This window comes from Mercenaria mercenaria, chromosome 18 (genome assembly GCF_021730395.1).
Source record: "Mercenaria mercenaria strain notata chromosome 18, MADL_Memer_1, whole genome shotgun sequence".
Taxonomy (NCBI): Eukaryota; Metazoa; Mollusca; class Bivalvia; order Venerida; family Veneridae; genus Mercenaria; species Mercenaria mercenaria.
In genome coordinates this window covers 3,652,388-3,666,772 of record NC_069378.1, presented here as the reverse complement: position 1 = coordinate 3,666,772, position 14,385 = coordinate 3,652,388, and the positions used below count along the sequence as shown (strand labels likewise).

The following is a 14,385-nucleotide window of genomic DNA, read 5'->3' as shown; positions in this document are numbered from 1 at the left end:
GGCATAAATAAAAACACGTTTCTGGATAATATAGTTATATGTAGCTTCAAGTACTGACACGATACAAAGTATCTATAGAAACAAGAATTTGTAGCACAGTTACCAACGACCCTCGCCTAGGGACATTTTTCACAAAACATACTGCATGCCAATAAGATAAGTAATTAATAAACATGATACGTCGTATCATCATTGGGAACAGGCCCTGTTAACCTTTTACCTGAAACTGTGACCTTGACCTTGGAGCTGGGGGTCTATGTCTTACGCATGGCACGTCGTCTGATTATAGAGAACATTTACGCCAAGTTATGGACCGGACAGGAGTTGTGACCGGACGTACGGAAGGACAGACGGAAGGACGCAGCTTATTCATATGCCTCCCTTTTTTCTTCAAAAAAGTAGGGGGTGGGGGTGGGGCAGTAAAGAAACTTACCACTAATCTGTTTTGGAATAGTTACTCTTGGTGTCGAATACAGAGAGCTTCTAGCCTGAAATAAAACAAAACAAAACAAAAATCATAGCATCCATGCTCATTTCTTACTCATTAATACATACCAGAACATAATAACAACGGCCATAATTTCTGTGATTAACAGGTACAATAATCGACAGAAAAACACATCATTTTACATCACACTAAAGACAACATAATTATAACTAATTTTGAGGGACAGTTTTTCAAGTATTTGTGTGTATATCATATGATCATGAAATATATATTCAATTCAAAAATATATATTTCCATATCAACGCTTGATAAAACTACTGGAATTAGACATGTCTTATGATGATAAAACATTTTGATTAGCAATTCTTGGATGATTTGCCAGAAATCAAAATGTGGCTAGTCTTTAAACATTTACATATGATTTTCAAAGCTCATAATATCTTTCTTTCGTAATGTGGCTGCACAAATTTCGAGAAATGGTGGATTTAAATGTATTTCTTCCCTTTTATTTATTACTTTCGGTAAAAGTTATCTGAGTTATTTACAAACAGTATTTGAGCAACATCGAAGTATTATCAAATCCAGAGTCTGTAGTTACTTCCCTTTATATCCCTTCATCACACAATAACTGTGTTCATAGAGTCTTTCGGAACAACACGTTCTTTACACTATTTATTTATGTTTAAATAAACTTTAAGCATTATGAAACTTCAGGAAATTGACTTTACACAGGGGAAAATGAAACGAATTATAAAGACCCTGGTTTGAAGCGCATGTCCATGCATTATTTAAAAGTTTTCTCATAAAATTGATGCTTTTATTGAGCCTGTATCCCAGTTTATTATGCATTAAAGAAATTTCGGAAGTTACGACTTTATTCAGGGGAGAATTAAACGTTCCGGGCAAATACCAGAACGGCCATGATGCTTTGGTGTAATAGTATCTTGATATACTTTTGAGGATAAACATTTCTTGTAGTTACTCGTATTATGAGACACTTGTCTGAAGCGCAAGCCTATGGAATATATTAACTATTTCCTGAAAAAACCTGATATATTTATGAAGCTTGAAACCCATTTTATTTTGCTAATATTGTGCTGGATTTAAAAAGAAAACATAGGAAGTCAAGCCCTATCATTTCCAATAAGATTTTTTTCCAATCAGATATTTAAAGCTACAAAACAATGAGATGTTGTCAATTTAGTGTCAGACGTACAAACACTAGAAACACTAGAAACACTAGAAAAGGTTTTCAGAAACCAGACGAATGCTCATTTGATAACATCAAACATTGTATAACAGGAAATTTCCAGATGTTAGACGCTTTTTACATTCTCAAACAATGTTACTAGATGTTTGTATCCAACCATAAAGAGCATCTGTCTTTGCGGAGACAGCGTATGTGTTATTTGTTTCATAGTTAAGGCATGGAAAAGACTCGGTTGTTCAGCTTTTCGCTACTAAAAATACAGACACTTGGGGATCAGTGTGTGTGTGTGTGGGTGGGTGGAGAGGGGGGGAGGATCCTAAATCCAAGTGTCTGTGCTTAAATGTAGAATCAAGGTATATAGCTATAACAGTCCTTGTATTTATCAAACTGACCAACCGACACGAATGTTGTTGACAATATATTTCCGGCAGTTTGTGATAGTAAGTAATCATTTAACAATTCTGACTTCCTTGTTCTCCTGTAAAAATGTCTTATCTTTGTGATATTAGGAAGCAGAGTATTTTTTTAAAAATAGAAAAAGTGGAAACTCCACAGATAACTCAACAAGACAAAACGAAAATGTTGCAGGCTCGGTCTGACTGAGTCAAGTAAATACAAAAATATTTTGAAGTGTTTCCTCATCTACGCCTTCTGCCTGATACCTGGCAGTAAATTTCCCTTTGAAATTATTCTAAATGATTAGCAAGGAAAAAGTTATACTTAGATTATTATCTTACACTTTTGACAGAAATGCAAACATTACGTGTTCCTTGGCACGAAATCAGTACAATTAAATTGGATAGTATCACAACCAACCCATGATAGATTGGTATACAGAAAAGCCAGAAGTATTGTTAAGTCGTGAATATTATATAACTTAATTTGCAAGAGTGATCTAGCTGGAGCCTCACAGTATTATATAGTGTTGCCGCCGAATGATTAAAGTAACATACCAAATTTGATTTCTAAATGTACTACAATATACTTTCATTGAAATGAAATGTTAGATAACTTGACAATGTACAGTCTGTTGTAATTCTCATGGGTTTGCATAAATTATATGTTATAGATAGAGTTTATGAAGTGAATTCTTCGTGAAAAAGAAACCGATAGGGAGGGAAACGGAGCGTAGCGAAACATAGTGTGAAATCTACGTTTGACCAATCAGAATTGCAGTCAGTCGTGTCGGATTCTCCGCCTACCTTTGACTAACATTTGAAATACGATGAAGGGGCGGTCAATGGTACGCATGCGCATTTAGTCGACGCTCTTCAGTGTGTAGAGCTGTTCTTCGAAAATTATTGCTACAGTCACATTGGTCATAGGGAATAAGAAACCACATTTTTTGAAAAATAACTCGCTCTGATTGGTCAAAAAGTAGGTTGCACACTATTATAGGATGTTGGCTTATAGTTTTACTATTGTGTACAAAGTTGGGTTTATAAGAAGTTGAGCCAAGTTAACGCTGTTGGTCTTCCTAATTATATCTTCACTTACTTAAAAAAAAATCAAAACATTAACGCACATATGATTCTCGAATTACTCATTTTAATATAATAACGCTTTTATGTTGTATATTACGAAGCTTTAATTTTCCAGAAAACCGATACCGGCAGCAGTAGACACTGAAAATGTATTATATTCGCAGGTAAATTATTGAAAAACAAAAACAAAAGCAAATGAGCCAATCCTTTAAATACTATGAATTCGATGACAAACTACTTGACAATATGACAAGTATATGAAATTCACAGTTAAGCGTATAACAACATTAAGAATCTTTGTTTACAGGTACCAGGTGTCCTGCTCGTATAAACAATGGAGTTCAATAGTTTATGAAGTACACAAGAAAAGCATATTTGTGTGGTGTTGCCGTTTGAATGGAATGCAGGTATTACGAGAGAGTGGCATTTTAAAAGATAAGTTAATATCGTTAATTGATTTTTGTAATCAATTAGATTAAATGTAGAATCCCTGCATAATGTGAGTAAACGTTAAGAAAGCAACAGTTCTTTATACTGGAAGATTGTATAAGATATAATAAAAGGCTACTGTAATTGGCCTCGATATGGTGTTATTTCGTTATGTCGCAGCGACACGACGACAAACGTCGTTATGGCACTCCACCGAACGTCGCCCCGACAAACTAAAATGTTGAATTATTCTCAATTACAGTTTCCTAAATCTATCAATTTTAAGGTAGTTCTGCACGTTTGGATCGAAACTTTTTCTACAATGTAGAATTTGATTAAACTCCAATTTTTCAAAACTTCAGAATATACATAGAAAATTCAGCAAATAAAAAAGATATAGTCGTTTTCTTGATTTTGTGCTAGACTGATTTGAAAAATGTGGACCTAACGCAATATTTCATAATGGGAGTCTATGGGAAAATCAAAACTTTTATAACATTTTCGCGAATAGATTTTTTTTGTACAATGTAGATTTTGATGATACTTCTCACAGTTGTAAATATACATACGGCAAATTTTTTGGTGAAATAAAACGTATAGGTCCGTGAGCTTCTTTTTGAGATATTTGACCATGATTAAAGAGAACCGGACATTTCACGTTGATTTTAAGACATCATTTTTAATATTTTAACATACCATATGTTTTAATATCATATGTTGACTTTAGAAATATAGCAAAAGTGCCATTGTAATAATTTTACGCACAGTTTTTGATTTATATATATTAAGTTGATTTTCATTTCCGTACGCCGAACCCAGGCTTTATTCTACGTTTTCCGGATAAATGACGTTACGCCATCACTTCCGGTTTTTCAAACGTGCAGAACTACCTTAAGCTAGTTACTAACTATTTATAAATATTATATACCCTTCTCAAATGCGCTCATTTGATTGGTCGAAATGAGTGCACGCGTGGGTCCGCAAAAAGCGATATTGACCTGCAAAAGTGATAATGACTCTTGTGATATCACTTTTTCTTATATGCATGAAATATGGGCCAGTCAAATGAATGCATTTGAGAAGGGCATGTATTATAACAATTATAGACTTATGTTTCGGTCTGGGACTGCGTCCTCGGTCAATTTCAGTTTTACAGGTCCGTAGAAACACATACTGACCTCAACATAAGACAATAACTGTATAATATTAATCTGCTCGCCTTGATATCTCCTAATGTGTCAGTCACACTATACCGTATAGCGTTAACGGACGCCAAACGTACAGACATATTGCGGCAGTAAGTTATTCGGTGACAAAAGGCATCCCCCGCTGCTGCTCGATGCTCTCGCACTCGGTGTATGGGGCGCATAAAACGCACAATGACCGCAAGATTAACGCACATATATAGGACGGTCAACGTTCAATTAACGGATATTACCGTACTAGTTACGGATGTGTACCGCGTAAAACATAAGCACAACGCATGAGAAACTGACAAAACGTTCTTGTCATTTATCGTCTGTTGAACATACGTCCGGTAGTAGTCCGGCCGTGAATCAGGTCCACCGGACAAGAACGGATGCCAACTGGACAAGTACAGAATAGGGAACGCACGAGTAACGAACAAAACGCATAGAGAACGCATGAGTAACGAACAAAACGCATATCAGCGCATTGCTACCGTGCATCTAACGGACAACTTTTTCCGGTGGTGTACTTTCTAAATTTTGAAGATGCTCAAAACCTACCACCGGATGGAACGAACGTCGCCGGACAAGGAGCGCAGCCACCGCATGAGAAACGGAAAAGAAACGCGTGCGAACAGACACGAGCGGATTGAAAATTTTGTTATACGTTGGACGTCCGTTAATGGTGTAGTGAGATCTAGCCTGACTCTACAACGCCAGCATGAACAGTAGAAGAATTTCACAGTTTTAGACATCACATCGTTCATTACAATAACTTGTCAAAAAGAATGTTTAGATAGATATCATGATGCATTATACTTACGGTAAAACTTTAGTTTAATTATTATATACAGTGTTTTTTTCTTTTCTTTTTTTTTTGCATAATTGATGTAACTGATCATGTGTTAATCAAGTTAATTCGAAACATCCTCGCAAATCGCCTTTAAACTGGAATTTGGTATCAAGCTTGCCAAATAGTTGATGCAAATTTCTTCTAATATAAGCAGATTTACCTTTAAACTTTCTGATAAAAAAACCTCAAGCCTGTGGTTGTTTTTTAAATTAGAGAAACAATTTGCATTTCTGTTGTATATTGCTACCTTCAATGTTTCCAAGGAAACAATAAAATGAACTTCAAAGCTTCTATATTGCTCGTATAATTGCAGCTGTAAAGAAGTCTTAGATCAAACATAATTGTCAATTTTTCTGAAGATAGTACCCTCTTATATGCACCTGGGTCTCGTTGCTTTGTATAAAATTGTTTACAGTTACGAATGATCTTGTTGGATAAACTTCACGTAGGATATACTGTAAAGATATGTTTACGAAGTTACTTCTTTATTGCATTTATTATATGATAAATGTACATTATATTGTATCACGAGAAGTATGTAAGGGTTAAAACTTTTTGTAAAGAAATTAATATTATAATTGTATTTATGATAAATATTGAAACTGTAATATGAAGATTTGATAATAAATCGTTAGCGCAGTGTGATTTATGTTTTTTTTAGAAATAAGGTACAAGCATGAAACTTGCAAAGGAAATCATACGCTTAATAAGGCTTAAAGGGCGACAATGTCGAGGCCATCATTTGTTGACACATCGCCTGAATGACTCAAACATTTCAGCTAATTATAAAACAAGCTCCGTTTCAATACCATGACCCAAGCTAAAGTTATTTTACAGAAACGATCATCCACACACAGACAGACAGACACACAAAATCGTTCTAAGTCCACAAAAAGTCTGTACCGAGTAGAGATAGTCAAAATACACCTAAACATTTGATGTTGGACTAAGAATTTTCAAAATATATATGCACAAAGCTTGTCAGAAAAAAAGCAGCTTACACTATCTCAGAAATAACTAAATATATATATGCACGAAGATTGTTAGGGAAATCGAATACTTTTTAAAAATACCGAAACATATATGCGTGAAGCTTGTCAGGTAAACATATACTATCTAATCTTGTAGAGGAAATAAATTCTGTTTAAAAACTGAAAAAAAAGTTACAACACCTGCACGATATCTCTGCAGATACAGACAATATTGAATTAAGCCGCGCCATGAGAAAACCAACAAAGTGCATTTGCGACCAGTATGGATCCAGACCAGCCTGCACATCCGCTCAGTCTGGTCAGGATCCATGCAGTTCGCTAACGGTTTCTCTAATTGCAATAGGCTTTGAAAGCGAACAGCATGTATCCTGACCAGACTGCGCGGATGTGCAGGCTGGTGGATCAATGTTGGTCGCAAATGCACTAAGTTGGTTTTCTCATGGCGCGGCTCAATTATTGAATTAGTTTGTGAAAAGAATGACAAAAATTCTGACAAGTGCGTAATATTGAGTGCTGCAACATTATACAATATTTATGTGAAGCCTTTTGATTTTATTGATGATAAATGGACTTTACTGTCTTCAGTCATGACGTACGGCTTGTCTGGTCGAAACTGTTTATATCTATCTAAGGCCTATACCAAGGATCAATTAAAAAGACCGGTGATAAAAAAGCTTTCTTGTCAGCAATTTGATGCTCACAGACATAATTATGTGGGAATTAATGGGTAATGGAAAACGGACAAGTTACAGCTGAAGACACATTTTATCGCGGAGACTAAATTCAATAGTCATCGGATTTTCTCATTGAGAGCGACAGAATAATAGTTGATATAGCGACTGTCCGGCTTTTTCATGTTTGACGAAGACCCCGGGTTCCCATACGGCCATTATAACAGGCTCTGTTTTTTTCCGCGTGCGAATATTTTTCATAGATAGAAAGCTGACATGTAGTGCTCAACTCGAGATGTTTTCAAATCCAACTTTCTTAAAGTGCTAAAATTGACTCTCCATAAGAAACAAAAAGAAAGAATAAAAAAGGAAACACACACACACACACACACAAACACAAAAACAGTTAATGAAATAAAATATAAAATAAAAAGTAGATCCTTGCGCATACTTTTAGATCGGATACCCAAACGCTCGGACGCTGAATACACAACAATATAACTGCGACAAGCATGTATGCTTTCATTTTCTTTTCTTCCAGGAAAAGCTGAATGTCGTCTGACATTCTGTGTTGTCAAAGGCATACGACTACCTAAAAAATTTGCAGGTGTCATAGGGTTATCAAAAGAAATTTTTCCAATGTAATGCTAGATTTTCACATAAATATATTCAATAGCCAATATGATAAATATCTAAACATTAAAGGAGGGTTTGTTTCAACATAATGAGATGCCACATAATGAGATCTTACCATATCTTTTATGTCCTTGTGAACACAAGCAAATATGTTTTTAAAAAATAGAAGTTTTCTCGTGCGCTGGCTACATATCAAGGTAGAATTAAGCAATGGGGCACCAAAAGTCATTCTACGACGTGCATGAAAATACCACGTTAATTAACAGACATGAATTTTGATGAAACCATAATTATCACCAATTAGTGGCCTGTAATGATTTAAACGTTCAGTTATTAGGAAGAATATTCCTGTAGATTTTATGAATAGTAATTACACAGTGTTACAAAATTTCATCTCTAAACTGGAGATGGAAGAATCGAACCAAAGGGACCTTAATGATGTATATGACCAGTTCTGTGACTGTGTTAAGACTGAGATGAGAAGTAAATTAGCACATAAAACGGTGAATGTAAGTGTATCAGATAATAATAAAAAACGTAAAATCAAAAAGCCTTGGTGGAATGATGAACTGACTGAGCTTTGGAACAACTCCTGCAAGGCTGAGAAACGTATGTTGAATTCAGATGGTTCTACCCGACAGAAACTGCGTATAGAATTCAAGGCCCAAAGAAAAGCTTTTGATAAATGTGTACAGAAAAGTAAACGGAGATATTGGTTTGATAAGCAAAAGGAAATAGAAAATCTGGCAGGGTCAAATCAAAGTGAGTTTTGGAGGAAGATAGGTAAAATAGGTGTAGGTCAGGAAAGGGGTAAAAATATTCCATTTGAGGTTAAAAATGAGGATGGTTCTTTTTCAAGCCAGAAAAGTGATGTGCTTGGAAAATGGAAATCTAGTTTTGAGGGGCTTTTAAATTCTGTAACTTCCTCAGATGTTGATAATTTTGATATTCTGCCTGATGAAAATGGAAATGATGTCCTTTTAAGTGCAACTATATCAGTTGAGGAAATTATTTTCACTACAAATGCTATGAAAAACAAAAAGGCAGTGGGGTTTGATGAGTTGCCAGCAGAAGTTTTGAAACATTCATCGTTAGTACTAACATTGCAAGCTTTGTTTAATAAGTGTTTCATGCTGGGTCTTATCCCTGAGAGTTGGTCATATGGCATTATTAATCCTATCCCTAAATCTTCCACAGCAGATAGAAGGGACCCCTTAAGTTATAGAGGGATAACCCTTACCTCAGTGGTTTATAAGATTTACTGTAATATTCTCAATAGGCGTTTGTCAGCGTGGGAAGATGAAAATAACATTTTACATGATGAACAAAATGGGTTTAGGGCAGGTAGAAGTACAGTTGATCACCTGTCCTCGTTTTCTTTAATTTTAGAGTCGCGTAAATTAAAAAGACAGTCTACATTTACCGCATTCATAGACTTTAAAAAGGCATACGATACGATCAACCGTAATAAATTATTTACAAAGATCAAAGATATGGGTGTAAATGGTAATATGTTTAAAGCACTACTTGCCATCTATCAGAATGTAAAATGTTGTGTTAGGTTAAATGGCTTAAAGACAGACTGGTTCTCTGTAAAGTGTGGCCTTAAGCAAGGATGTAGTCTCTCACCGATGCTTTTTAATCTTTACATTAATGATTTGATCTCAACAGTTAAGAATCTTGACCTTGGTATCAATATTGATGGTCAGAATGTGTCTATCCTCCTCTATGCTGATGACATAGTACTGATAAGTGATTGTGAAGATAAGTTACAACTTATGTTAGACGTACTCCAAAAATGGTGTGATGAAAATAGTATGAAAGTTAATCCAGATAAGTCAAAAATTGTACATTTTAGACCACCATCGATACCTTGTACAATGAGGAATTTTAAATGTGGAGATGAAGTTTTAGAAGTTGAAAATCATTATGTTTACTTGGGTTTATATTTATCTGAGCATTTAGATTTTAATGTTATGGCGAAACATGTTGCTAAATCAGCAAATCGTGCTTTAGGACTTTTAATCTCAAAGTACAAATTTTTTGGTGGTCTTCCTTTCTCGACTTATTCAAAATTGTATGAGGCTACGGTATGGAGTACTATCAGTTATGGAGCAGCCATTTGGGGTGATAGACAGTTTTCTTGTATATCAGCAATTCAGAACAGAGCAGCAAGATTTTTCATGGGGGTTGGTAAATACACCCCAAATGTGGCGGTAAATGGGGATATTGGTTGGGTAGATGTATATATTAAACAGTTATCATCAGTTCTCAGTCAATGGTATCGTATTAGATCTATGTCCAGCAGTAGATTGAATTATAAAATCTACCAATGGTCAGTGTCACAAATCAATACCTCATGCAAAAATTGGTCTTTTAGATTAAGAAAATTATTTATGGAAGCGGGTGTTGGAAACATCTTTGATGCGATTGACATTTCAAATATTGATAAAGTGGGAATAAAAGATAAAGTATTAGAGAAACAGAATGAGAAACTTATAGACAACTGGAAATGTAATTTAAATGCTGAGAATGCTGTAAGAGGGAATGGAAGGAATAAATTGAGGACATACCGTTTGTTTAAGCAAGATTATAAGACAGAGGCTTATATTAAGTGTATTTTGCCTGGCCACCATAGAAGTGCTTATGCCAAGTTCAGATGTGGGGTTGCCCCCTTACGCCTTGAAACTGGTCGGTTTGAGGGTATTCCCCTAGAACAAAGAACATGTTCAATGTGTAATAATAATGTAATTGAAAGTGAGGAACATGTTTTAACTGTCTGCCCACTGTATGATGACTTGAGATACAATTTGTTTCAGCATATTTCTAGTTACATACCTACTTTTAACTCATTAGATAACAGGGATAAACTGTCTATGATCCTGGTTTCCAATACTGTAGAAGTGATAAAATTTTCTGCCAAAATCTGCTATGATATTCTCTTAAGGAGAAGATGTTTTTTATATTCATAGATCAATGTACATCGTTTAAATACACACTTTTTACTGGAGATGGCTTTTAAAATGTAAATTTCAACTTTTAACAAGTCTTTGTAGATAATAGTTACTACCTTTTATCTTTTTATAATGGAAATTTTAAATTTCCTTAGTGAGTTAAACACTTTATAGAATGAAGATTGGCTCAATGTTGTTTTCTGAAAAATCTGAATTTAATTAATTATGTCAGAGGAAATTTCTCTTTGTTGTTGCTGTCTTAGGTCTAGGTCATTGTAGTCAAAAGACTACTGTTTATACATGTATTGGTTTTTCATTTACATTCTGCTGGGTTTAGAGCACTGCGACCTTATCTAGCTGTAAATTATGAAGCATGCATAGAGAATAATCCTCCTCTATTAAAATAATTACTGTATAGACAGAACAAATGTCGTGTACTATACAAGGTTAACTGGGTATTTATCAAATAAATTTTTGGTCATATTAAGGGTTGATAGATGTTACAAGTAGAGTAAGAAGTATTCAGATACTGATAGTTGATTATTTTTGTGTAGGTCATATAAAACCATTTAAGCATTTTATATGATATGATCATCAGTCAGGTTCTAGGAAAGTATAACCTTGAATACTAATCTTACAGAGCCATTTAATTAATACATAAATGTTTTATGTTTTAATTTTTATCCATGTATGTTTTAAAATAAATAGTCTCTCATATTTCTTTTAGAAAGGTTTTCATGAATATTTTATGACAATGGATGTATATGTAATGTCATGAAAAGTGAGACTTAAATAAAAAATATTGTATTGTATTGTATTGTATTGTATTGTTATTCATTCACGAAAGGTCTCTATCTTGTTTTGTTAATAAGATAAATAGACATTCTCTTCTAATATATTTTAGCCCGTCCACATATACTCCATGAACTTGGAAATTTACAAGATGTAATATAGCTTTGTATTGAAATGGAACAAGGCAGATCGGCAATAAACACCCTCTTGCGGCGAAAAAAAAGCTTTAAACTGAATGCATGGAACACAAACAACACTGTCAAGCATTAAGAATCTGTCAACGACATACTTACTGATAATGTTTCAAATGAAATACGTTTATCAAAATAGTGGACATATGCTTTTCTAAATAGTTTAATCATTTTATCCTATTTATCAAAAAGAAAATTTACATGATCAGTGCATTTACTAAAATATTATTTCAGCTTGGCAGAAACAAATCTATCAGCTGCAAGATATTTCCATATTTTGAAAAATCAAATAAGCATATGCGTGAATACGAAACACTTAGTTCTGAATTGGTCTGGCAGGATCTCTGCATGTGTGTGATATATTGTAGGGAACAATTCCAATCTAGATAAGATTGATATTACTACTAGGAATATTTACGTGCATAAGAAAACATAGATTGTGTTTTTTCTTAATCTTGAGTCACACCGACACAACTTAGGTCTTATGCTTTTGGTGGCGGAGAAAGACCAGGGATGCCTCCAGGCACTTTCTTCAGATATAGGCGGGGACCTCTGTAGAATGAACGAGATTCTGTATGCAAACTGGATACCTTCTTCACAGGAAGAATTCTACACATCACGCGAGGTTCGAACCCACATTGCTAGGGGAACAAGTGATTGTAGGTCTACGACCTTTACCTCTCGGCCACGTGGGCCCCTGATGCGCAACTGGATTATCATTTTTAAGTGATAGATCATAAAAACAACGCATATAAATGTTTAAGAAACTTGTTTCATATCGTTAAAATACGACAACTGTTCAGTTGATTTATCTAAAGTAGTGAAGTGAGTTACGTTAATTAAGTAAATGCAACCACACTTCAAAGTATTGTGAGAAGTATGATACTATGAACGCCAGAGCTGTCGTATGATGAATGCGAGGTAGTAGAATCTTCTCAAGAACCTGTTATGTCCTGTTAATAACTGTATTATCATGTTGACTTGCTATCATGTGTAACGTATGTACTGTTTTGTCAGAGTGACATATTATTTTGTTAAACGACCATCCTACTTTATTAAAGCAACATGCTATCATTTCCAGTGGACATACTATCTTCTCAAAGTGACATACTATTTTGTTAAACGACAATCCTATGCTGTCATGGCCAATACATATACTATCTTGTCAGAGTGACGTATTATATTGGTAAACGACCATCCTATTTTCTCTATGCTTTAATGTTACTTTGAGAAAATAGTATGGATGTTTAACAAAATAGTACGTCACTTTCACAAAAGATAAAAGGTAAGGGTAGATTTCTTGGAAGGTAGCATGTTACTTTGAGAAAATAGGATGGTCGTTGACAAAATAGTACGTCACTCTGAGAAGATGGTATGTTCACTGGACATGATAGCATGTTACTTTGAGAAAATAGAAAAGTCGTTTAACAAAATAATCGTCACTCTGACAAAATATTGCGCACTTAAGACAGCATTGCAAGCCAACGTAATAATACAGATATTAACAAGACATAAACATAACAAGATCTTGAGAAGATACCATTCTAATTAAAGACGATACCTCGTCAGCCCCGGCGTTCCATACGATACTGTTGATAGAATTACATATTATAAAGTAGTAAATGCCGATATCTGTTTGTAGTTCGACAGTTCTAGCATATCGCATTTCATATCTGATACCAGGAAATATATCTCCTCCAATTAGTCCTAATACACACTTAAAGTAATATTTGCAGAGTCATGTTTGCATAAAACGTAGATATAGTTTCAACAATCTCCTTGGGATCTGTCTTGTACATGTACTATTTAATCATAGTAATGTAAAACCATGAGTATTTCTATCAGGAATTATTTCGATGTTCTTTTATCGCCGTGTCCAGACAGGCTTTTACGATGCTTACAAATTAAAAGAACACAAGGTATAAGCGGAATAATACCGCGTACTTTTTTTCATACTAATCTGAAAGGATGGGCGTCCTGTTTGCGGCGTGTGGCTCCAAATACGTTAGGTAATTTTAGGGATTACATTTTTACTTTTTATTTTAAAAGTAGAATAATCACATTTTGTTGAAAATGAAATCTGCAAACGTCCTGAAGAAAAATACATCTGTAAAATTGCTGGTAAAGCTGTTACTTAATAGCGGCAGTTTTTTTTATCAGTCAATAAACATACATTGTTATGGTCAAAGGACTCAAGATTCAAGATTCAGATACATCAATCACAACTTGAAACATTATGCATACGTCGATATCGTCGTAGCAACATGAAATGGAATACAAGAAAACTGGCTTATTTCCATGCTGTAGGCATTTACCCGCATGTTTCTTTACAAACTCGTTATTAATGTTCATAAAATCTATTTTATACTAACGCTATATAGAATTTTTTAATTATTGGTTCTTAAATGAACTTATTTCTAGAATTGTACTGTAAAACACGCTTTAGTATGTCAGCGATTAAACATACAGTGACCGAGGTTAGTTAAAGGGTACAGCTATTTGGGAAAAACAGTTTCCAGATTACTTCATAATATTCTG

At 34.5% G+C, this 14,385-nt stretch overlaps 1 protein-coding gene across 5 annotated transcripts in view; it reads right to left on the bottom strand.

Annotated features, from left to right (window-relative positions):
* LOC123538576 (uncharacterized) overlaps positions 1–14,385 on the bottom strand; it is a 77,032-nt gene that overhangs the window by 18,623 nt on the left and 44,024 nt on the right. For all 5 annotated transcript variants that reach the window (XM_045322778.2, XM_053530253.1, XM_053530252.1 and 2 more), the window contains one exon: positions 434–488. In XM_045322778.2, the coding sequence (XP_045178713.2) occupies positions 434–488 (55 nt within the window). The remainder of the gene's footprint in view (positions 1–433; positions 489–14,385) is intronic.